The sequence below is a fragment of the Eretmochelys imbricata genome, chromosome 16 (assembly GCF_965152235.1).
Source record: "Eretmochelys imbricata isolate rEreImb1 chromosome 16, rEreImb1.hap1, whole genome shotgun sequence".
Lineage (NCBI taxonomy): Eukaryota > Metazoa > Chordata > Testudines > Cheloniidae > Eretmochelys > Eretmochelys imbricata.
In genome coordinates, this window is record NC_135587.1 from 17758344 (window position 1) to 17782262 (window position 23919).

At 43.2% G+C, this 23919-nt stretch overlaps 1 protein-coding gene across 1 annotated transcript in view; it reads left to right on the forward strand.

Moving 5' to 3' along the window:
* CFAP77 (cilia and flagella associated protein 77) overlaps nt 1–23919 on the forward strand; it is a 100429-nt gene that overhangs the window by 71377 nt on the left and 5133 nt on the right. The window contains exons 4-5 of the mRNA XM_077836148.1: nt 11624–11726; nt 15084–15185. Of these exons, the coding sequence (XP_077692274.1) occupies nt 11624–11726; nt 15084–15185 (205 nt within the window). The remainder of the gene's footprint in view (nt 1–11623; nt 11727–15083; nt 15186–23919) is intronic.

Here is a 23919-nt window from a genome sequence, read left to right on the forward strand (position 1 = left end):
TGTATATATATTAGAGCTGGTAAAAAAAAAATTGGTAGAATTTTTTCAAACAGAAAATGGCTTTTTGGATTAAATGGAAATTTTCACCAAAAAAAATCTGGTTTTTGTCAAAAAATTATGGTTTTACAATGAAAACCTGAAAATTTTAGAAGAGAAAATTTGATGGAAACCAAAAAAATTGGAGTTTTTGTTTAAATGTTTCACAAAAAAAGTCTCTACCAGCCCTAATATAGATTCAAACACTTTATTTTTGCTGTAACTATTCTTTCAGTACCGAGTGAAAGTAAAGGACCCTACGACTGGTTTCCTCAACTCTTCTTTCACTTGTTGATTTTGATGGTTGCCCATCGAATGCTGGCACTGGTTAAGGCTCAGCCAGAGCAGAGCACTCCAACCTGCATTTCAAACTGTGCTTTAGGAACAAGGCCAGCTGGTTTGTAATGGCCAGCTTCTAGAATAACCATTTCCTGCCTTCGTTTTTCAGAGAGCAAGACACAGACTTTCAAACAACTATGAAGGAAAAATATAGATATTTAGTTTCCTTACCCTCTCTAAAGATCAAAAGGTTAAATTGGTCACAATTACAGCTGAGCTGCCTAACAGCCATTGCACAACCTTCAACATGTGAAGTCAATTATTTAGTGGACGGTAAGAGCTGGACTTAGTACCCTGTATATAAGATATGGGCTTGTGCGTGTGCTTATGATTGGTATGAGGGTGTCTCTTGTATTCTTAGCTTGGGAGAAAACAGTAAAGCAAATTGGTGCTCTTGTAACTACGTATACTCCTAAGTACATCTATGAGCATCTGATAAATCTTTTAAAGTGTATGTTTACAATTGATTTTATTCTTTTTACTGTCCTATACGTACGAGCCCTCTGAGCAAAATAACGGATCCTCCAACACTTCGAAAAAGAAGTTCTCTCATTGGCTGCCCACAGTGAAATAATGTATGTTATTTCCCCATCCAGATTCCAAAGAGTAGTAGAGAAACATTGGAAATTCAGAGGAATCTGCAGCAGCACAGATCCAGCAGCCCCTGTGTAGGCAAAACACCCACTGATTTCACTAGGAGATTTGCAATCATAAGGACTGCAAAAAATTGGTCCCCATTTTTATTTAACCAATTTGTCTCTTCTTATTTTCTTCAGTGGTTAATGAAAAGTGAGGATAAGTGGAGAGCATTTAAAAATGATCTGGCTTCTCTATGGGTTTATTGTCAGGGCCCATTTAGAGTTCTATGAAGCTGTTAAGGTAACTTTACTTTATGTTCTGCAAGCTCCTTAGGAAAATAAAGAGGCAGGACATTAATGCCCTGCTAGTTTTTCCATCGTTCTCATTAGGAATACGTGTGCACATGTGTAGGGACTTTCGGAGCGGCTAATTGAATTCACCCTTGTGAAAATGTTAACAAATTGTAAATGACCTTTTATACAAATTTAGAAGTCAAGAATTTGCTGTTAAATATATGTCCCTCCTCTGCCGTTAGCTTTTATGCATAAACCACAATTAAAAAATAACAAAAAGCCCAGCGGCCCTCTTTCCTAATTAGCTGCAGAAGTCAACGCTTGTGAGTATGGTTAAGTGCCTCAATTACTTCCCCCTCCTCTTGACTGTCCTTGTTAGAACAGACAGGTCTGCTGGCCAAAGGGGAACAATTAAAGCAAGCGAAAGGCAGGCAGTGTGCAGGGGGATGGCTGGGCTATGCCTGCCTCCCAAGCAAGGGCCATAGCTGTAATCATGCCCCAGATTCCTGCTGGGCTATACAGAGAGACAAATTAATGGTGGATAGATAGCTAGTTCTAGCTCATCAGTAACAAGGAAGGGTGGGGAGCCAGCATAATAATACAGCTAGTGTAGTCGGCATTTTCCTGTGCTGTCCACCTGCCTGGGCAGCCTGGTATAAAGCATTAGCTCTTTACTATTATTTAAATTGCTGTCACACTGGGGACCTCGATAGGACCAGAACCCCATTGTGCTAGGTGCTATATAGACCCACAGCATGTCTGCGGCCAGGGCCCATCATATGATGACCTGTAAATTGTGATAACTGTCAATGTCAGATCACATTTTTACATCTCCATGTCCTGACTGTTAGAGAGCAAATGTCTCTCTCTGTGTCCCTTCCCCATCTCCTGATTTCGGAGTTTGTTAGTCTAGGCTCACTCTAATGGCAAGAAAATAAAGTTCCATCTATTTTCAAAAAAAGAAAAATGGAATGAGGAATCAACAGAAAACCCCATTTGCTTAAGGCAATCTGCTGCCGTCTATGGCCTTGCTAAGGACACTTTTGCTTTGAAGAGGTCCAGGAAATGAATTGGATTTCCCAATGAGGAATCCACATCGTAGCACCAGTTCCCCAGTTAACATTCTGAAGCCATCTACAAATCACAAGTTCTTGCTCAGTTAGTGGGCACACAGAGACGAGTTCAGTAGGGAGAAAGTTGTTCAGTGAGTATCCAGATGGATAATAATAATAATGAGGATAAAGAAGTAAATCCAGGCATCTTGCTAAGAGGTCATTCTGTAAATGTGTTACTTTCTCTCCCACTGGGAGGAGCAGCTACTTCTCCGCAGTGTGAGGATCCCAGCAATTAGCCCCTTGGGAGTCATACTGCAGGAATGGAGGCTGAAATTTAAGCCAATCTGACCATACCGTGGGCCTGCAGTATTGGTTGCACTGTTGTGACCTGGACATTTTCCTGGCTGGTGTGGTGTAGCAAGATTTTAACATGTCATGTCCCACCATGTAACTAGAAATGATTGTTTCCCAAAAACCAATTGCCACCAGATATTTACACTGCATCGACATGGAGGGTAACTCATCTCACCACAATGCAAACAAACTCTTTCTGCAACAAGGAGAATATTCACGGAAAAGATACAATAAAAGGCTCATAAGGTGCTATCCACATTTACTGTCTCACAGCACTTTACGACAAAAGCAACAAAGCCAGAAGCTAAACAAACAGTAACCCAAAGCCAATAAAAATAAGACCTCAGTCTTCTTAGACTTTGTCTACAAAGGCAGTGAGAAATTCAGACTTCCTGATCTCAGAAGGGAACAAATTCCACAAAATGGCGGCAACATCAAGAAAATGGCTCCATCGGACTCCTACATATAGGATTAATGGCAGCCTCAGGTCAGAGAATTGTAAAAAGTGGGGTTAAGAATAAACGGATCTAACACATTTAGGGTGTACAAGGGGCCTAAGCCATTCCAAATTTTAACAGTAAAAAGCAAGATCTTAATGTAAACATTGATTGCTCCCAGAAACCAGCGTATACTCTAAGGCAGGAGTTATATATTGTCCTTCAGAAGCTCTAGTATAGCACATATGGTACAGCAAATGAAATCACCCACTGTCTGGAGACATGAGCTTAAGGATAAAGTTTCAACCCTAACTCTTATCTTGGGCTTTGGTTTTATCAAGCCAGTCCCCTTAGGGCTGAATTTTCAGAAAATCTGCAAATCGGTGCGCGCACCCTCCCTTACAAGCCATTTTGCACACCATAGGCATTAAAAAAGCCTGAGTTTGTACTTGCCAAGTTTGCATTTCTCGCAATGTTTGGAAATTTGGCCTTTACTGTGATCTTTGCCAACTGGACTGTGAATGAGGAAATGCACTGCTCAGTTCTAGAGGAGGAGGAACTGGTTTGAAAGAGATTTTGCCAAGGAGGGTCCAGCTGGAAAAGTCATCTATTCATGCACTAATCTGCTGCAGCAAAACAGCAGCTAGGGCCTGACAAACCAACGCAAACCAAAAATAATAGGACTGGGCCTACATTTTTTGCCTGCCCCTGTTGTCCTGGTGGCATCTCAACAGGACATGGTTTTATGTAGCTCGTGTGCTGCACCTGTCATCCCTAAATCTAAGTTTTCCTGGCTTTTGGTGCATTTAACTCCTTGACACCCGAAGTCAGTTGTACTGATGAGTAGTCTCTGAACAGCAGCAGCAGCCCAGTCCCCAAAAGAACTCAGCTAAACTCAATGTTCATCTTACAGAATCTGTTCTGTACACATTTCCATTTAAAAAAAATTAATTGATTAAGCCATCAGGAAGGTGGGTGACACCATAACTCATCTAATTGTTTGGTGCTATTATGGTCTATAGCATAAATTCCAGGTAAGGCTAGCTCCTGCTCCTATTAAAGCCCTATTTGTCATGTACAGGTTTTTGCAATAGGCCCTATCAGCTGCACCCTACATATGGGTGAATCCAGTGACAAATTCTGTCATTCTGCTCTGCCTGCCAATTTATCTTATTGATTATCAGTGGGTGACCTGTAATGTAGGAAAGGCAATATATTGGAACTCAAATCTACCAGGACAATTCAAGAGCTCAATTTTGCCCTAAATGTTTATATCTGATCTGCTTTTGACTTACACTAAGCACAGAAAAGCATCTACAAGTATAGCTTTTACCCTTTTACAGCAGTGATCAAACCAATTGTGCCTTAAAAAATTCCTCCTGAGCACAGTCCTTTACACCAACTTTTTGCCAAATATGTTTTTTTTTTAATGGACAGTGTTTAAATCTTCGAAAATAAGTTTGAGGGGAAACCGTCACAACTTTGACTACAGTGGTGCCACACTCAGAGTCGAGTATTGTGGATAGATTTAAATTTCATCGTAACAAAATAGCTGTCTCCAGTGGAAGGAGTATCAAGAGCTAAATGAGGACCCGTCTTGAGCTGAATCACGTTGAACAGACCTCTGCACTGTCATTGATTTTCTGGGAAGAAAAAAAATGCCTCTGGCTACTAAACCAAATTAGTAGTCACTGATGACCAATTATTTTGCCCCACTGTGAACGGAGAGGAGTACTAAAATTCCAGTTTGTCAGACCCAAGGCTCCCTTCTCAAACACCTTTCAACAAGCGTGTACCGAAAGTCCCTCAGAAGGTTCTGACGGCTCCCTATTTTCTGCAAGTTCTCGTTCTCCACAAAGTTTTAATGAGCGGCAGATATGATGATGGCCTGCCGTAAAAGGATCCCGTCTAATCTCGGTAGAGCACTATTGGGCAGAACGCATGAATCATAGCTGTCAGGATTTATACACACATACACAAAGAAAGTGTCAGACTAATATTTGCAAATTATAATTACCATTTCTCTTGCATGTCCCCAGTGCCTTCATTTTAGATAAATCCCGGCTCCATGGTATCGGTTGCAAAGCACTGAAGGATCACATTGCGGGGAATAGATTTAACTAGTTTGTAGCTCATTTAAGGTCTACACCATTTCATTTTAATGTGTGTTAATACTTTATTATAGTTAACATTATTTTTACAGTAAAAAGAACCCATTAAAAGGCTGAAAGTTTCTTTTCCAAGAGATTTCTGGCAGGAGAGTCTACCACATCATATAACCAAGTTAGCAGGAGCCTGTCATTTCTATAGAATGTAGTTATAAATCCTGTCTCTTGAAAATAATTTAGCAGAGGAGTCTATTAAAGACACAGAAAATGTTCCAAGGGTAATAGTTTCGAAAATGTGCATAAATAAATTTTAAACTATGTAGGAAATGTCAGCATTAGAAATGGCTCGAACAAGGTGACTATAAACGGAAGAGGCTGGGTTTTTTCCACAGGTATAAATAATTTGTTACATCATATCAAAACTTTTCTCTCCTCTCCTTCCCCTGGCAGGGCCCTTGTGCCAAAACAAAGAAGATCTCACTTGTTGTGAAGGAGCTTTGTTTTAATCCATAATAAATGTTTTGACTGGCTGCCGCCTCCCACCCCCCACACAAGCATCTGCAAAACAACAACAACAAAGTCTGCCTGATTTAGAACAATGGCATCTGTTCCCAGACATTTAATCAGGGCTACAGGAAGAGACACTCCTCTCCTTAAGTAACACTAATGTGAAAGTGAATTTCCTCTTAGGTCTGGCTGCAGATGAGAGTTACTGCATTAGTGCCAAATCCTGGGCCCATTGAAATCAATGGCAAAACGCCTAGCAACTTCGGTGGGACCAGGATTTGACCCACGAAGAGTGGGTTTCCCTCTGAAGTTTCTCTGGTTGAAGTTATTGTTGCTGAACTGCTCTTTTTTCCCCCTCCTCCACTCCCTTTTCCACATTTAGCTCATAGAGGATCTTGGAGAAACAAGGTGGAGCATCCACAATGAAAAGATATAGTAAGCCCCTGCTCCAGCCAAGTACTTGAGCATGGGTGTAACTTTGAACATGTGAGTCACTTAAAATTACACATGTGCTTAAAAGCCTTGCAGGATCAGGACCTCAGTGTAATTAATCACAAGAGGGAAGGATCCCTGAAGAAGAAGATCAAACCCAAATTCATCTTTCAACCAGTAAATTCAACACAGTTAAATAGTCACCTCCGTGGAGCTACAAGACATGCCTCTGTTGCAGAACGAATAACCAGAGTCTGTATTCAAAGCTTCGTGGAATCCCTACCACACTTACACCTTTACCCCCTATGTACCATGTAGAAGTGAAATTAGTGCTGGTAGAAGGTGCAGTCTTGACAGCCTTGGAGACTGAATCCCTCTGTTTCTTGATGACACATATTCCAGTGACACTGGCAGCACAAGCTTCCTCCCACCCTCACTATTGTGCTTTGACCCTAGCCTGGGTTTCATATCCAGGCTGAGAGGAGCTTAATATACAGTGGGGCAGCACCCTCTGTCTGTTGGGGGGGTGGGTAGCAACATCACACAGCAGCAACCCTTCTGAACAATGCGGGAGGGAATCCCAGTGGACCAGAAAGATGGTGGCCATAAAGTGACGCACCAGAGGGAGTGGATTAGATGCGTCACCGCTCTGTCCCCAGTTTGATCATTTCTGTGTTCCAAATGTATCTTTCTGCACACTGCAAGCCAATGCAATCAGTGATGCTTTCTGTTCCTTTTGTCACACTGGTGGGTACTGTATTAGCAGCTTTCCGATGACGCAATATGCAAGCACCGCACCATTGGGACAATGGCTTGCACTATACCATCCAAACAGTAAATAAAGGGCGATCAGCCAAGCAGCAAACAAGTTAATGTGTGTGGCTTTGTATTGTGTTTTTGCCAGGACTAAACAAACGTACCCAGGTAGACTGAGTTACTAAACCAGGCTGTCAAATTTAAGTTACCTGCTCAAGAGTTGCCAGTTTTCCCCTGGGGGCCCTCTCCTGTGGATAAAGGGTGCTCAGCACTTCACACAATCAGACCTGTTCTGCATTTTCTTTTAGTAAATTATTTTAGTATCTAATTTGCCAAGCTCCCTGATCAGAATGTAGATTCAAATCAGAGGGAGAAAAGGAAACCAAGGGACAAGTCAGTGTAATCTTTTGTGTCATGGTGTCCCCTTGCTAGCCAGCTGGTGAATGGTTAGAGTCAGCAGCTGGTTTGTAAGCAAATGCTTGAAAAGACCGACCCCAGCAGCATGTGATCTATGAAATGGTAGATTTGTAGAAAGATGTCTCTTCCCATACAAATGGCCTCTGGGGGTGTACATTGCTAGATTGGGCATCCAGTATCATTAGAAAACACGACCATAGATTAGGCTGTTCTGAAGCATGTGGCGTGCAATAATTAAGTAATAAAAGTCACCGCAGGGGTGAAGGAAACAGAAACAGAAGAGTTAGTATTTGCATATGCACTGCTGGCATCCTTCTGCACTATTAAAAGATTCTCCAAGCACGAGTGGCATTTAAAAGCTGGTTGCTACTGATTTCAGACTGAGTCCTGCTGGAAACTTAGAAGCATAAGAAGGGAGTGGTTCTGTGGACCAGAGGACATGCTCTCTCCACAGAAGACAATCTCCTGGTGCAGGAGGATAGAGGAGTAGCCCTGATTGCTAGCCAGTGGTGGTAGTTTCTTGCTGTTAATGCCACCTAGCAGTTGACCTGGACAGGCCTGGAAGAGAGCATTCCTATTGTAGTAGTGGCAACTAAGGCTATGCTACAGGAGTAAGCAGAGCAGGGTGTCTGGTGGCTACATATTGTAATAGGCTGCTGCTGCTGCAATGGAAGAATTCCTCATCAGAAGGGTGTGTGGGGAGGAGAATTTATAAAAATAGTAAAATCAAGATCCCTTCACTTACTCATCATTTAGCGTTTTTAGTTTAACATTTGCTGCTGGAAATACCATCATGGAGTCGTAGAACTGGAAGGGACCTCAAGAGGGCATCTAGTCCAGTCCCCTGCACTCAAGGCAGGACTAAGATTATCTAGACCATCCCTGACAGGTTTGTCTAACCTGCTCTTAAAACAAACAAACAAAAACCTCCAATCATGGAGATTCCACAACCTCCCTAGGCAATTTATTCCAGTCCTTAACCACCCTGACAGTTTGGAAGTTTTTCCTAATGTCCAACCTAAACCATCCTTACTGCAATTTAAGCCCATTGCTTCTTGTCCTATCCTAGAGGTTAAATAAAATTTTTCTCCCTCCTCCTTGTAACCACCTTGTAAACTGTTGTGTCCCCTCTCAGTCTTCTCTTCTCCAGACTAAACAAACCCAATTTTTTCAATCTTCCCTCATCGGTCTTGTTTTCTAGACCTTAATCATTTTTTATGCTTTTCGCTAGACTCTCTCCAATCAGTCCACATCTTTCCTGAAATGTGGCACCCAGAACTGGACACAATACTCCAGTTGAAGTCTAATCAGCACAGAGTAGAGCGGAAGAATTACTTCTCGTGTCTCGCTTATAACACTCCTGCTAATGCATCCCAGAATGATTGCTTTTTTTGCAACAGCGTTACACTGTTGACTCATATTTAGCTTGTGATCCACTATGACCCCCAGATCCCTTTCTGCGGTACTCCTTCCTAGGCAGTCACTTCCCATTTTGTATGTGTGCAACTGATTGTTCCTTGTTAAGTGAAGTACTTTGCGTTTGTCATTGAATTTCATCCTGTTTATTTCAGACCATTTCTCAATCATGAAACTCACCCTGAGGAAACGAACTGTATTCACAGTAAGGATGTTTTCTGCTTCCTTGCTATTGCTCCATCTTTCACATTGGCTGGTGAAATTAACCCTGCCCTGCCTCCTCGGACCAAAGTCACAAAGAAGGAAGGGTGCAAACACACAGTTCCGATTCTCACAGCTTGCCACTCTGGCTACTATCAGCTCAATTCATTTAGCCAGGATACTAGCTGAGAAGCAGCTGCCTTTTTATTCTCTTAATTCTTCTGTTCCTCGAGGCTTAGCTAAGCCATGTGCTGAGCATGTTACCTCTGGCATCGTACATGCCCTGTACATGCCTCCTGGCGGGAGCATTTCACCATTGTATCCGTTCACACACAGCTAGTGTAGTGGAGCCTGTTGGGAAGCCACATCGAAAACACTGTATTTAGTGTGATATTAAAGTCAGACTTTTACTATTAAGACTCCATCCCTCTCCCCGCCCAAAAATAAAAAAATGAAAAAAAAAAAAAAAAAAAAGGTTCTCCCAGTTCTTTGCCAACTTTAAGAACTTTATTTTAAGAGGCAGGATGTATTTGGTGCACATGGAGAAGGCATTGGACTGGGACCCAGGAGATCTGGACTCAGCTGACAGCTCTCCTACAGACTCCCTATGTGACCTTGAACAAGTCCATTTAATCTCTGTGCCTCAGTTCCTCCTTGGTTAAATTGGGATAATAATCCTTCCCTGCTCCCACATTTTATCTGAACTATTAAGGTGTTTGGGGAAGGGCCTACCTTTTATTTAGGTCTGTACAGGGCCTAGCACAATGAGGCCCTGATTTCAGTTAGGGCCTATAGTCAGTAGTTCTACAAATTAAAATTTTGTATGAGCTTCAGAGCAGAGCCCCGCAACCCAGCCCAGACCCAACAGGACCCAATTACAAGTGTCGGGTTCAGGTCAGCTCTTCTCCTCCTGCCCATAGGGTTGGTGCCAGGGCAGCTTCCTACCTTGCTCCTGCCAGCCAGCACCATCTTGCTGTTGCAATGCAGAGTGAGTGTGCCAAGGAGTCACAGCACCTCTCACTTCACAACACACACAGCCCAGGCGGGGGCAACGGCAGGCAGGAGCGGAGCATGGAGCCACCACTAGGCCAACCCCATGGGCCAGAGGTGGCAGATGCACTGACTTAAGTTGAGGGGAAAGAGTCGGGGTCAAGTCAGAAAATAATTAGACTCTTTTGGGCTTGGCTTATGTGGTCTTGGATCCAATTTAGATCTGGGTCGGGCTTAAACTTAGGCCTGAGTACACCCACCACTTCAGACATCATCACTTGTAATGATCACTAAACCGCCGTGTCAGGGATACCATAATCTCTCTCTTTTGTTTTAATTGTATTTCCTTCCCGGATATAGTAGTTGTTGTTTTGTATGAAGTGTGGGGAAGGAGGTAAGAAAAATAGAATAAAAACACAAAAACAAAGCAAAACAGAAAATTTGAAGAGCACCTACCATGCTAGGAATCAGGGTGTGAAATGCAAGGCCTGCAACTGGATTCATGCTGGGGGCAGGGATAGCTTTGCCATCATTAGAAATTTTAAAATCAAGATTGGACGTTTTTCTAAAAGATCTGAGCTAGTTCAAAGAGGAATTAAATCCGTGGCCTCTGTTATACCTCAGGTCAGGCCAGATGACCACCATGGTCCCTTCTGGCCTTGGAATCTGTGAATCTTTGTGCAGCTTGTGTGATGGGTTCTGGCTCCTCTGTATACTGATTGCAGGGATCGAGGTCAGTGAACAATGAGACTGGGGGACCTTGGCCTGAATGTCTATTTTCTTTGTCAGTGAGGAGGAGGTTTTTGGTTTTGCTTTTCAAGACCTTCCTCTCTGAGCACAAATGGATCATTTTTCTGATGGAACATTTCAACTCTCGTTTAAGTTGCTTAATGGGCAAGGTGTTTATCAGCATCTTCCCTTTGTCCCGCTACAGCTGGAAGCCCCTCCCAGGCCCAGTCTGCCAGGCCTTCAGTTCAGCCCTGCTGTTGCCTGGTTCAGCTTCTTTGGCACATGGGAGGTCTGATGGACTTCAGAGCCTCTCGTCACACCACCTCACTCTTTGTGCCCCTTTGTTAATTCAGAGGCAACTACCACTCAGATGGGTGGGGAACGTACTGACAAAGGACTTCTGGAGGCCTGTCAGGGCCAGAATCACAGCTCAAAGCTCTCGGATATTGATGTGAAGGCTCAGCACAGCCTTTTATCATTTTTCCCTGAGCTACTTGGTTCCCAGAATGGATGCCCCAAGTCCAGAAGGCTAGAATGTGCTGTCTCTAAGTCTTAGCTGGGTCCCAGACTGAGTTGTCAGGCAAGGTGCTGCTGCGATCCTTCCACCATACCTTTATTGCTGGAGATCAAAGCTGCCCCAATATTGTGCAGAAAGGCACATTTGGTGATCGGAGTGTGGTGAATGCACTAGGGAAGCTTACACTATATATTGCGTGGTTATCTTGAGCAAATACTATACATGGGGCATTTAGTGCTGTGTGAGCGTACATGATACGGTTTCTTTCTGCAGCAGGGCCCTCTCATCAAAACAGATTTTCGTATTTCCAGCAGAGATGATATAGCCATAACATTCTCACCAGTCGCATTTGCCATCCTCTGCAGACATAAATCAAAGTCTTTTGTAGAGGGACCAAATGGGTGTACCCGTGGGATGCTTTGGCCCATTGTGATTTTATCGTCTGAATGTTTTGTAGGCCTTCCACTCCCTTCTTCGACCTTCTCCAGCACAGGTACAAGGAGGTGTGGATGGAGCAACAGAGGGCAGTAGCCAATACCCAGCAAGTGGAAAAAAAAAAGGTAACAGCACTTTGGATGTAGTATCTCTCACTTCCTGTCCTAAACTTGTGTAGCTTTGCTGACCACTGTTAAGCCACTGCTTTGTTCCTCCCCAGAATCGGAAACATTTCAGTAGTGGGTGGAGGGCGCAGGGCTTTTATACTCTCACTCCCTAAGAGTGTAGGGTTTGAGAGACATGCCTCAACCCCTAGCGGCTCAAAAAGGTTCCATGGTTGGGCCAGGACTCTTCCTACAAAGCCACTTCATGTAGGCAATGCATTTGGAGAACAAGAGCTGCTGGTAAGCAAGGTCTCCCTACATCCCCTTTTTATTTTTATAAATACCTGTGGGATTTTTCAGGGCAAAAGGCAATGCCCTAAATGTCAGTTGCTCTAAGATCAGTGATAAGTTTAAAGATGGAGCTTTGGTTCCCTGGCTGCTAATAGCACCATCAAAACAAAGCAAAAAGATCTTAAAGTACTGCATTTTCTGCAGCAAAGCATTTTCCCTCTGCAGAAATGTCTGTATTTCTCTTTTTTCCTTTCCATTAAAGTCAGCTTGGCTTCAGCTAACAGGTATCTAGAGCATTGTTCTATGTCAGCATACACCACCATAGCTATATAGTGCAAATCTCAAGATTTGTACAACTGAGTATATGTTTTAGGGACGGGGGGAAGATTTTTAGAGGTATTTAGGCACTGAAAGAGGCAGATAGATGCTTAATGGGATTTTCAAAATCCCCTTGGCACCTAACCCTGAATGACTCAGTAGGAATTAGGTTTCAGAGTAGCAGCCATGTTAATCTGTATCCGCAAAAAGAACAAGAGTACTTGTGGCACCTTAGAGACTAACAAATTTATTAGAGTATAAGCTTTCATGGGCTACAGCCCACTTCATCGGATGCATAGAATGGAACATATAGTTAGATATAGATATACACACATACAGATAAGTTGGAAGTTACCATACAAACTGTGAGAGGTTAATTAGAGCTATTATCAGCAGGAGAAAAAAATTTTTTAGTGATAATCAAGATGGCCCATTTAGGCAGTTGACAAGAAGGTGTGAGGATACTTAACTTAAGGAGATAGATTCAATATGCGTAATGACCCAGCCACTCCCAGTCTCTATTCAAACCCAAGGTAATGGTATCTAGTTTGCATATTAATTCAAGCTCAGCAGTTTCTCGTTTGAGTCTGTTTTTGAAGCTTTTCTGTTGCAAAATTGCCACCCTTAAATCTTTTACTGAGTGGCCAGAGAGGCTGAAGTGTTCTCCTACCGGTTTTTGAATGTTATGCTTCCTGATGTCAGATTTGTGTCCATTTATTCTTTTGCATAGACACTGTCCAGTTTGGCCAATGTACATGGCAGAGGGGCATTGCTGGCACATGATGGCATATATCACATTGGTAGATGTGCAGGTGAACGAGCCCCTGATGGTGTGGCTAATGTGATTAGATCCTATGATGGTGTCACTTGAATAAATATGTGGACAGAGTTGGCATTGGGCCATCTTGATTATCACTACAAAAGTTTTTTTTTCTCCTGCTGATAATAGCTCATCTTAACTAATTAGCCTCTCACAGTTTGTATGCTAACTTCCAACTTATCTGTATGTGTATACATCTTACTATATGTTCCATTCTATGCATCCAGTGAAGTGAGCTGTAGCCCACGAAAGCTTATGCTCTAATAAATTTGTTAGTCTATAAGGTGCCACAAGTCCTCCTGTTCTTTTTTCAATAGGAATTAGGAATCTAACCTACCTAGGCAGTTTTGAAAACCCTACTATGCACCAATCTGCATCTTTAGATGCCTAAATACCATTTAAAATCAGGTCCAAGGTTCCCACTGTGATTGAAAACCCTCATATCAATTAAGGTGAATGGGCTTGATTGTCCTTAACAGTAAGGCCTCTTTTTCGCTGCTGCAGTGGGAAGCGGCCTTTTTGTTAATGACAATTGGGACCAAAGTCTTCTGACATTCCGGAGTCCTCAAAGGAATTTTATCTTTACCCTGGGAGTCCCAGTGAAAGATCTCAGAACAATGTCACCCCCAGAGATGGACTCTGTGCAAGTTACTTGGCACCAGTGACCATCCTAACATACGTTCCAACATGTGTTAAAATTAGAAAAGGCATCAGCCCTGATCTAGGCATTGCTTGTCTGTCTCCAGCAGGCAGAGTGGTCGTCCGAGTGTGAAACACAGCACCATTATATGCAGCAATATTGTAATAACATTTAAAAGCAGCCAATGACTGGTTTTATTAGTTAATGGCTCAAGGAAGAGTTGAGTTAATATGGTAATGACCAATTTAAGCGGTATTATTGCCATTACAAAGTATGTTTTATAGTTGAAGTGCAAGAATACAATGTTTTTAATTAGCAGCTCGTTTACAGCTGCACTGTCTGGAATGTTGGAAAATACATTGCTACCTGATCTATTAATGACTGATTTTTTTTTTAATCTTAGAGAGAAACTATTGTGTTTCCCTCCATTTTATCAAGAGTTCCTGAAATCTGCAGGCATCTCCTATTGAATTAAGGAATGCAAACCTAAACACTAGACTGCACTTAGGTGATACAGAATCCCAGGTTTCACCATGTAGCCAAAAAAGTTCCCAAAATCTGTAGCACTTTATGTGTCTATCAGGTGCTACAAGCTAAGCATGGTCATGCTAGCATAGTACTTGAATGGCCAACAGTCAAGAAATCCACACCTTGCAAGATGGACTCTTCTCGTGGGTCACTATTGAACCACTGCTCGAGCATGGAGAATAGGGCTCTGTGCTGGTCCCTTTGGGATGGAGTATAAAATAGAGGTCCTGATCACTTTTGGTCACTAAGAATCCCATAACCATTTTTGCAAGAGTAGGCCCATTAACCTTCATGCCCTGCTCAGATCAGAACAACATCATCTGCTTATCTAAAATCCCTCTGCCTTTCAGTTAAATGTGGATAATTTTCTTCTCTCTCTTCAGAACAGCTGCCCTGTTTCACTCCAGAGGTTGCTGCACCATAGTGATGAGAAAAACAATGCTTCTGCATGGTTTTATCAGCTTATTACATTTGTTGAACATTGAGGTTTTCCTGAGCAAAATGTTCTCTGCATAAATGCCAGCTAGAGTTAAAAGTTAATGAGAGGAAAACCGAGACCAATTAAATAGGAGTATCCCCTTTACCCAAAGGCTGCCTCTAAAGACCATCAATCCAAAAATGATTTATCAAGAAATGTCTTTAATTCACACAATTATAATTCTGTCGGGATGAGGTCTAAATTGCCACTGCATATTGGAGATCATCTTATCCATGAAGGCATCTCTTCACTGGAATAGGCTTGTTCCTAGGTGGTTATTTCCCATATCTTATTTGCCTTTAGTTGCAGAAAAATAAAGTCTATGAAACTCGGACCACGCTTCTCAGAAAACCACCACAGCCTGTGAAATTGGATTCCCTTTGGCACATGCCCCACTTTCAGAAGGTATGATTGGGCACCTGCACAGATACATGTGTACCCCATTTAACATTATACAACAGTGTGCTTGGTATTATTGTACAAAGCAAACAATGAAGACAGCCCTTGCCCTGATGAGCTTGCAATCTAAAGCCCCAGTTTTGCAAACACTTACACATATTTAATTTTAAGCATGTGAATTGCCCCATTGACTTCAGTTGTACCACTCACAGGGTTGAAGTTAAGAATGTGCGTGTTTGCAGCATAGGGGCCTAGAAGACAGATATGGAGGAAATAGGAACCTCCAAGTCACTCCCTCCTTCAGGCTATTTGTTTGCCAAATTCTTGTGAACACTTCCAGCAGCTTTGCCAGATTAGAAACGCATCTTTTTATGCCTCGCTCTTAATACAAGCCAGATCTTTTATTCTTCATTAATAACTGAACCTCAAACGTACCCCTGAAATGAGCAAGCAATACTGTTCAGAAAACAGGCATTTACAAAGTGTGCCATCTTGTTGCTTAGCTCTATAAATAATTCATACCACGCCGGGTTAATTTGGTTCAAGAAGTATTGTTACCCTGAGAATTACAGGTTTCCAGAAATGTCTACACTCTTGGTATTCCTCTAAACTGTCTGATTGACAATAGTCTCCTTGAGATTGAATGAAGGGTCTGCTGAGGTTTATAGAACCACATGACACTTACCTAATTTGATCCAGATAAGAGACAAGGTTAAGGTTTCATGTCCTAGCATGGGATCTAAGCACCTCGCTGTATTAATCTCTGCCCCCCGTTGCACTCTTGGGTGCTTTTTTGAATTCTGGGATGTTTGTTTGTGGTGTAAATTACAGAGAGACTGCAAGTACAGAGCCAGGGGGCATTTTACAAAGAAAACGAAGAAGGGAGCTAGGCTGAAGGGGAAAACAACTGAAAGCCTGAGAATCCAAAACCTGTGGGGAGTTTACATGGCCACATCTGGCATTGATAGATACTATTATAAAAAACCCCTTAGCATTGGCCACCATTTCGGGGCGGGGGGGGGATTAGTTTTTGCGGCTACGTTGATTTAAACTGCAGTTTAAACAACGAAGAGGATTCGTGGCTTCCTGAAGCTAATCTACTTACACAAGTTGCAGAGTTTCGACCAGGAAATATGTTTTGCACCACCTTGATGTATGCCTCTTACGTCCTGCCTAAGTCTGTCCTATTAGCATATGTCAGTAATCATTTATCCCAGCTGCCTGTCAGCTCGGAGCTGCTACTGCAGCTAATGTCAGGGAAAGAACATGACCGATCGCTGTTAAACAGATTGTGCAAGTCACACAAGATACTGGGGCATGCCTTTGCTTTATAGCTCCTTTCACCCTGGACCTTTCCATCACTATTCATTTTTCACTCTCTCCCTTTTTCTTTTTCACTCTCCCCCTTTTGTTTTGTCCGTGAGAGTAGTTGAGTTTTTATATATTGCCCACACAGGCAGTCTCATGCACTCTCTTTTCCAAGCTCTTCTCTATCTGCTCTTCCCTTGGTCTGCTGGGACTGTTCCATTTGTGGGATCCAGGCCTTAGCCAGTTTTCTGTAGAGGCCCATCGATTCCATAATCCTTCTATTTCTTACTACATTAATCGGGAAAGCATTGCTTCTCCCCAGCTGCAGATATGATTTGCTATCAGTCCATATGAAAACTTAGATTGGGAAAGGCAATGCTCAACAGGGCTTCAGAGCAGGGTTCCCATAAAGGGAAATTAAATATTTCCATTGTGCGGCCATGAAACTATTTGCCAAGTTAATACAGCAATAATAATAAAACAAAGGAGATATATGGTGCTATGGCTGACAGTTCCATGGCCATGTACCTCTACTCAATGTTTTCCAATCCCTGGTCTTAATACATATCTCCCACTTATAACTTCATATGAGGGGTGGTGAAACAGTTCTGTTAAAATACTAACTGATCCAACTGTTGAACCACACTGAACCCAAGTGTTTGTTGAGGTTTTAAGAAGTTGGATGAACTTCAGTTGTGCCCGCTGCATTTATTTAATTCCAGCCAGAACAAGAAGGAGCAATACCAGAATCATACAAGAAAGCCTAGTGTCCTGATATTTCAGAGCAGGGCAGAATCAGGAGGTATAATCCAACCTTTTGTGCATGGTGCAAGGTATCTTTTTACACAAGCACTTTCTTGGTTGTGGTTAAGTGGCTGCAGTCTTAGTGAAAACTGAATATGATGGCACAGGGAGGAGACAGATAGTGCTGTCAATGCAGGCAGTTTAACATGATGCTACCTTTAATCTATATAATATGTCCCGATGCTTTGGTGATGGGGTTAAAAAAAAAAATCAATGAGTTAATAAACAATATAAGTCTCAAGAGTCTGTTCTCGTTAGATTTCCAATCCATAAGAGGTCAGGAGAAGCTTCTCATAAGGCTTAAACGGCATCTGGACTGGATCCTATCAGTTAGTGCAAGAAAGTCTATGCACTCAGAACTGTTTATAGACCAGTTTAAAGTCTAACAGCTCCCCTAGACCAGCCCCCTTCTCCCAGGCTTCCTACTTCTCTCAAGAAACCCTCTCCCAAGCACCATCTCCTGCAATCTTCGTCACTGCTCCTTAGCCAGCCCACCCTGGACTCGCCATGCCCCACTCCTGTGCACTTTCAGAATTCTGCCTCTGGAGCAGAAGCCAGCGCTGTATGGTTCCTAAGGTCCAGCAGAGCAGGGAGGTGCTCCAGCAGAGATGAGGAGCTCCACAAATCAGACAGCCCACAGCTGGATTTTAACTATAATGGCTCTCCAGCTCCACCCTCTGTTCTTGGGGGCCTCTGCATTACCCAGGGGAAACTCGAAAGAAACCCCTACACCTCCTGGCCACTGCTACATTTCCCCCAAGGAAGGAGGAGCATTTAAAGCCAGTTTATGGCAGCTGTCTAGAGCGTATGGGTAAGGCGTATTCTTCTCAGCCACACTAGCCCAGAGAATGGCAAGGAGGGAGGGTGACGGCAGTGCAGCAGATGGTTCTCGGCCTTGGAGCATAATGTTTTGGTCTAATGTGCCCCATAACACACAGGGCACTTAATATACTGTCTTGCGTTATTTAGCTGTGGAGGGTAATTGGGGATTCAGGAGAAGGGTTGCTATGATACAAGACTGGAAGGCAGGAGATCCTGGTTCCACTCCAGGTCTGCCACAGACTTGCCGAGAAACTTCGGCAAATCCTATGCTTCGGTTTCCCCATCTGTAAAATAGGGACAATAAAGCTTTCTCATCTCATGAAGGGAATGGGGTAGGGGGTGGAAGGGTTGTAAAGTTCAACTGATGTTTGCAAAATGTTGTGAGACCCTCCTCTGGAAGGCACCCTGAATGGACACCAATATTGTATTAATACTTTGCTCTCACATAGAGTTTGACAAGCATTAATCAAGCCTCAGCTCTGCTAGGAGGTGGATATCATAGGTGCCAACTTTGCTCACACCAGTGGGTGCTCGACTCCCCCCTGCCCCACCCCCATTCCAACCCCTTCCCCAAAGTCCCTGCCCCAACTCCACCCCCTCCCTGCCCCTATTCCGACTCCTTCCCCGGCCCCGCTGCTTCCCCGCCTCCTCCCCTGAGCACACCACATTCCCGCTCCTCCCCCCTCCCTCCCTCCTGGAGCTTGCTACGCCGCCAAACAGCGTTTGGCAGTGGCAAGCGCTGGGAGATAGGCGGAGAAGCAGAGACGTGGCGCGCTCAGTGGAGGAGGCAGAGGCGGAGCAGAGGAGAGATGGGGCAGGAGGTTGGAGTTTGGCTGCCAGTGGGTGCAGAGCACCCACTAATTTTTCCCCGTGGGTGCTCCAGCCCCGTGGGTGCCCCAAGAGAAGGAGATTCAACATGAGCAAATGGTGTGAAGCTTCCTCTCTCTTAATGATCAGACTTTGTCCTTGCACATCATCTTTCAGGTGCCTTACAAACATCAGGCCTGATCTCACATTGATTTCCATGGGAAGTGAGAGGGCTGAGCGCCCTGTAGCATCACATCCTTGTAATGGAAGAATAAATCCTATGGCAATTACATTATTCTTTTAAGCTTATGAAAAGGAGAGGAAAATTTCTCATACGCTTTGCTCTGGTCACTTGCAGAGGGGCAGAAATTGGGCGCACAGATCTTCAACGGCCCTTAGACTGGAGTCAACACCGAATCCACCGAGGACTTTCACCTGACCTCAAACTAGTGTCTGGTGGGAGGGAGGAGGAGGGGGAAATGAAGGAGCTTTGCTCTTTTCCACTAATTGCCTCTGTCCAGTCTCCACAGCTCCACGGTTCCGTGACATTACATAGTCATTCAGTCACTAAAGTATAGAAAAATTGACTATATTGTTGTTTGGATTTAGGTTTCAGCCCCACTGCTTTAGAATAATGGCACATGCTATTCAGCTAACCATTTGATTTACAAGCTTTCATGCACTGTACAGTTTGTTCTTACTTAACAGCTCTTTGTGGAAGACTAACCCTGATTCTCCTGGGGCCCCCAGCTTGGCAGGCACTGCCCAGCTCGCTGATATAACAGGATAGTGGGGAACCAGTGACACACCAAGGTGCAGTTCATTAGTGAAAGTTGCTGATTTGTGGTATTTTTATAAGACACAACAGGCAGTTGCTCTAGGCTTAACCCCTTGTTTATCCCAACAGGAAGCCTCTACCCACCCACCCAAAGAAGGGAAAGGACACTTTTCCGTTGATTTGTTTTAGTTTTGTTTCAGTTCCTGGGTTCCAGTTTTGCTAATGCAGCTCTCGTGTGTCCAAGAAATTCTCTGTGGCCCATTTTATTTCTCCTTCCTAAAACTTAGTCTTGAGGGGACCACACTGTAGCGAGTGCAGGGACAGTGACAATCCTGCACAGTGAAAAACAAACTTGTGTGTGATTAGATACAACTACGCACATACGCTGCAGAATGCAGGGGAATTCCAGCTATGTACAGCCCAGAGAAATGCACCTTGAGCCCTTTAGACAATCTGTCCTTTCTAGACATGGGACTAAATACACAAGGGATTGTAAACAGTGGCCAGCCACTGAGAAAGGGCATGTGCATAAATACGTAGACCACCTCCCTTACTCATTGGTAGCGTCTGTTATGCTCCGTTGCAATGCTGAGCATACAGGATGTGCAGAATGAGTTCTTCTGTAACTTATCAGAGGAGCCGGGACTGGGGGCGATGCAAGCTGTTTCACTGGCTAGAACACATATATGCCCATAACCACCCAGAATTTGGCCATAAACTTGTTTTGCCTTTAAATCAACCAAATTCCCATTATTTTATAAGGATGTTTTTCCTTGTAGGCCTGAAGGTCAGGATTCCAGCAATGCCCTTTTTGCAAGACACTCCGTGTAGCAGCCAGGTAATTAAATTTATAAGAAGGAAATTTGGGACCCAAATTTTGCTGTATGAAATCCCAGATCCAAACATTCCCAAGCTTTAAAGAAACCAACCCTTTGCAGTGCTAACTAACTGCAAGTCAAAGCAAACAGAACCAAACAGTTCTTGTGTGTCCCCTAAATACAAACCAACCTTGTGCCCCTAATGTGGGAGCACAGAGTGACATCTCTGCATTTATGCTGTAGAGGGGCTGCTACAAAGCCTTTTTTATTTTTTGAATACCTTGCTGCTATATGGAATGGTTTGAAAAGGAAGAGGTCATGAAAATCTTGAGCTTCAGAAGAAGAAAGGAGGTTAAGGTAATTTTGGGGACCTAAATAAGCTGGACTCACCTCCTTGAATATTACCATGTGAGTTGATGAATCATGCTGTCATAATCTGACAATGGTTGCCTAAAACCTCACCTTGCTAATAGGTAAGGATACTGCTGGAAAGGTTTTGCTGTTATGCACTGGATATAAGGAAGGTGGAAGTGGCTTTCTAGAAAGAAGACACAGGATGTAGGCTGAGCAGTCCTGGGGAAGGAACCCTGGAGCAGCCAGAACTGGGGAGAAGGATTTGGCTTGGATTTTTGTGTTTCATTTTGAGTTTCTTTTGAAACTAAAACCAAACCCTATGAGAGGGGTAAATTTGGACCCACAGCAATCTAATCAGTGACAACTCCAAAGATGACTAGCTCTCTGCAATGCACTGGGCCAGCTTGACTTCTGACCTCATATCTCAATCACGGATGTATCTGACCCTTTATCTGTTTAAGGGTCACGATTTGCCTGTTTTGGTTTAACCAGAATTTAGTCCTAGGTGTCAATTCTGATTCTGGCAGGAAGCTGCTGTTGAAATATAGCATTTGTACAGCACCAAACACAGTGAGAGCCAGTCCTGGTTGGGGCCTTTTGGGTCTACTCAAACATAAATGTTTAATACTAATAATAAGCTAGCATGTCAGTAAGCCAAAATTGGACAGTCTGGACTAGCTTCTAGTCTCAGTTGTACTGGTATAAATCCAGACTGGCTGCCAACTTGCGTGGAGTTACTCCAGATTGCACTGATATAAAAGAGAAGAAATGGCCCGTCAGAATAAATATACCTACACACTGTCATTGACACGCATTAGTGTCTCTTTACTCATTAGAGGTTTAAACTCACATAGGAATGCAGGCTCGCTTTTCAGGGAAAATATTCTTGTTTACTTGGGCACAAAAGAAAAAGAAAAAAGAGAAATCCCACAACAACTTTGGACAAAACATTTGTCAACAGACACTGCTTTCCCAAACAGATAAAATAAGCTGCACTCAATACGCTATATGAATAAGCGATAAGCAATTGACAAGCAAGTGTTAGGATACCTTGGCAAAAGACTTAATTTGCAACCTAGCACAAAATCAAAGACACTGTCAACGGCTGAGGAGCTCTCCTTGAATATGCCTTGCATTACCTGAGAAAGCACTGTCAGGTAAATTTCCAGTGAAAGTAATTAAGGAATCCCCACCGTATAAATGTTGCAGCAAAATTCTGGGCTCTAGAATTTGATTCTCATCAGGGATCGGATATCTGCTCACAGCCTGATCCTTCACAAAAATTAACAGTTGAGGTTTAATAAAAAAAAAAAAGAGTAGAGTTTGTTTTTTTCTGCTGCACCTCTATTTCTATCTAAGGAACCGAACTGACAAGCACAGCTCATGTAATCTTGCAATTGTTGTCTTGTCAGAAAAGCCTTACCCTGTGCTTAAATAACCAGTGTTGGATATATGTAATACACACTGGGCCAGCTGTTTAGATCTGGCATTTATCTTCAGAAGTTTGAGGAGGACAGCAAAAAACTTCACACATTCAGGGTGTTATAAAACTCATCTCCTGGAGATCTAGATCATGCTTAGAGAATAGAGTAATGGCCAAGAGAGCTTTCCATGCTAAGCTGTAGTTGACATCTAACTCCAGTCAGAATATTGACTGACCAAGAGTCAATAGCATCTGAGGGTTGTTTTGCAGCCTATGTCAAATGAGTTGGTGGATCTCAGTCCAGTTCCTAGTGGACTCAGAGCTCTGCATCAAATACCACGATGGCCTTTAATTGGCACCTTGTAGGCAAGTTAGATGCCTCAGTGATAGACACTATATAAAAACCTAAGGCAGATATTCTCAGCAGAGGCACCAAAGATTGAATGGGCTATGGAAAATGGAACTACCATTTTACCCTTCAGGTGACCCTTCCAGATCTGGGTTGGGGCAACGTGAGGGGAATCTTACTCCTGCCTGTGCAATCCTTGTTTTATGGATAAATTGAGGACTTTAGTCTCAAGTGTTGGCCACAAGTACTAAAATCACTTTGGTTTCTGCTAACACTTTTGCATAATGGTGGCCGATACCTCACCCAGCATGGCAGCTCTGATCACAGCCCCTGGTACTCCCCTTCCCATATATTTAATAACCCCAGTAATCCTATTTTCACCAGTATCCCTTTCCATGTCTACAGTGTAATTAGTAACTTCTCCCCTTGTGTCTCTAAGCCCTCTTCAGCAATCCTCAGTTTACCCTTCCTTCCCAGTGCACTGATGGCCCTCGTTGCTTTTCCCTCTGACTGTCTCCACTGCTCTTCCAACTCCTTCCACTTCTCCTGATTGACACTGATGTAAGGGAAAGCCGGATTGGGTCCTGAAGTTCTCTGTTAAAAAGAGATCTGATCTTCTGATCAGAGATAGGCCCAATCCAAAACCTAAACCCAAATACCTCAGAACCATTTGGAAGTTGATTTGCAACTGGTCCACTTCCGCTGTACGTTCAACGAACCATGCCAAAATCTGAGATCCAGTCATACACACTGAACTTTGCAGCTCAGACCAGCTCTTGTTTTTGATGGGGAAAAAAAATATCTGTTTTAAATTGCTTTTCCTCCACATTTTGTTTTTAAAAAATGGAGTGATTTTGGTGCTGGTGGAAGATCCCAGATTGACAGCCCTGGAGACTGAAGGCCTTAAAGTGTCCATAAGATAAGGTAGAGCACAGGCAATGCGTAATCTTTCCCATACTAACACCTTCAGGGCTGAGAAGGTAAGCTCAGTATCCACATTCATTCAAATTCTTGTCCCCTTCATTGGCTACCAACAAGGGTTGGCAGCTGGTACCTGTTCTCCTGGTGTTTCCCATCCTGGGGACACTTAACCATGAGCAAATGGACTCCGACCAGTTTGCTTTCAACATCGTTTTGCACATGTAATACAAATCGTGTCCTCAGCATGCACTGCAGGGTACCTCCATCACTACTTTCACTATGAACTAAGCACATGCGAATGCTTTTTAAAATCACCTGATGTTTCATACCATGTGTCCCTTTTCTACCTTCAACAC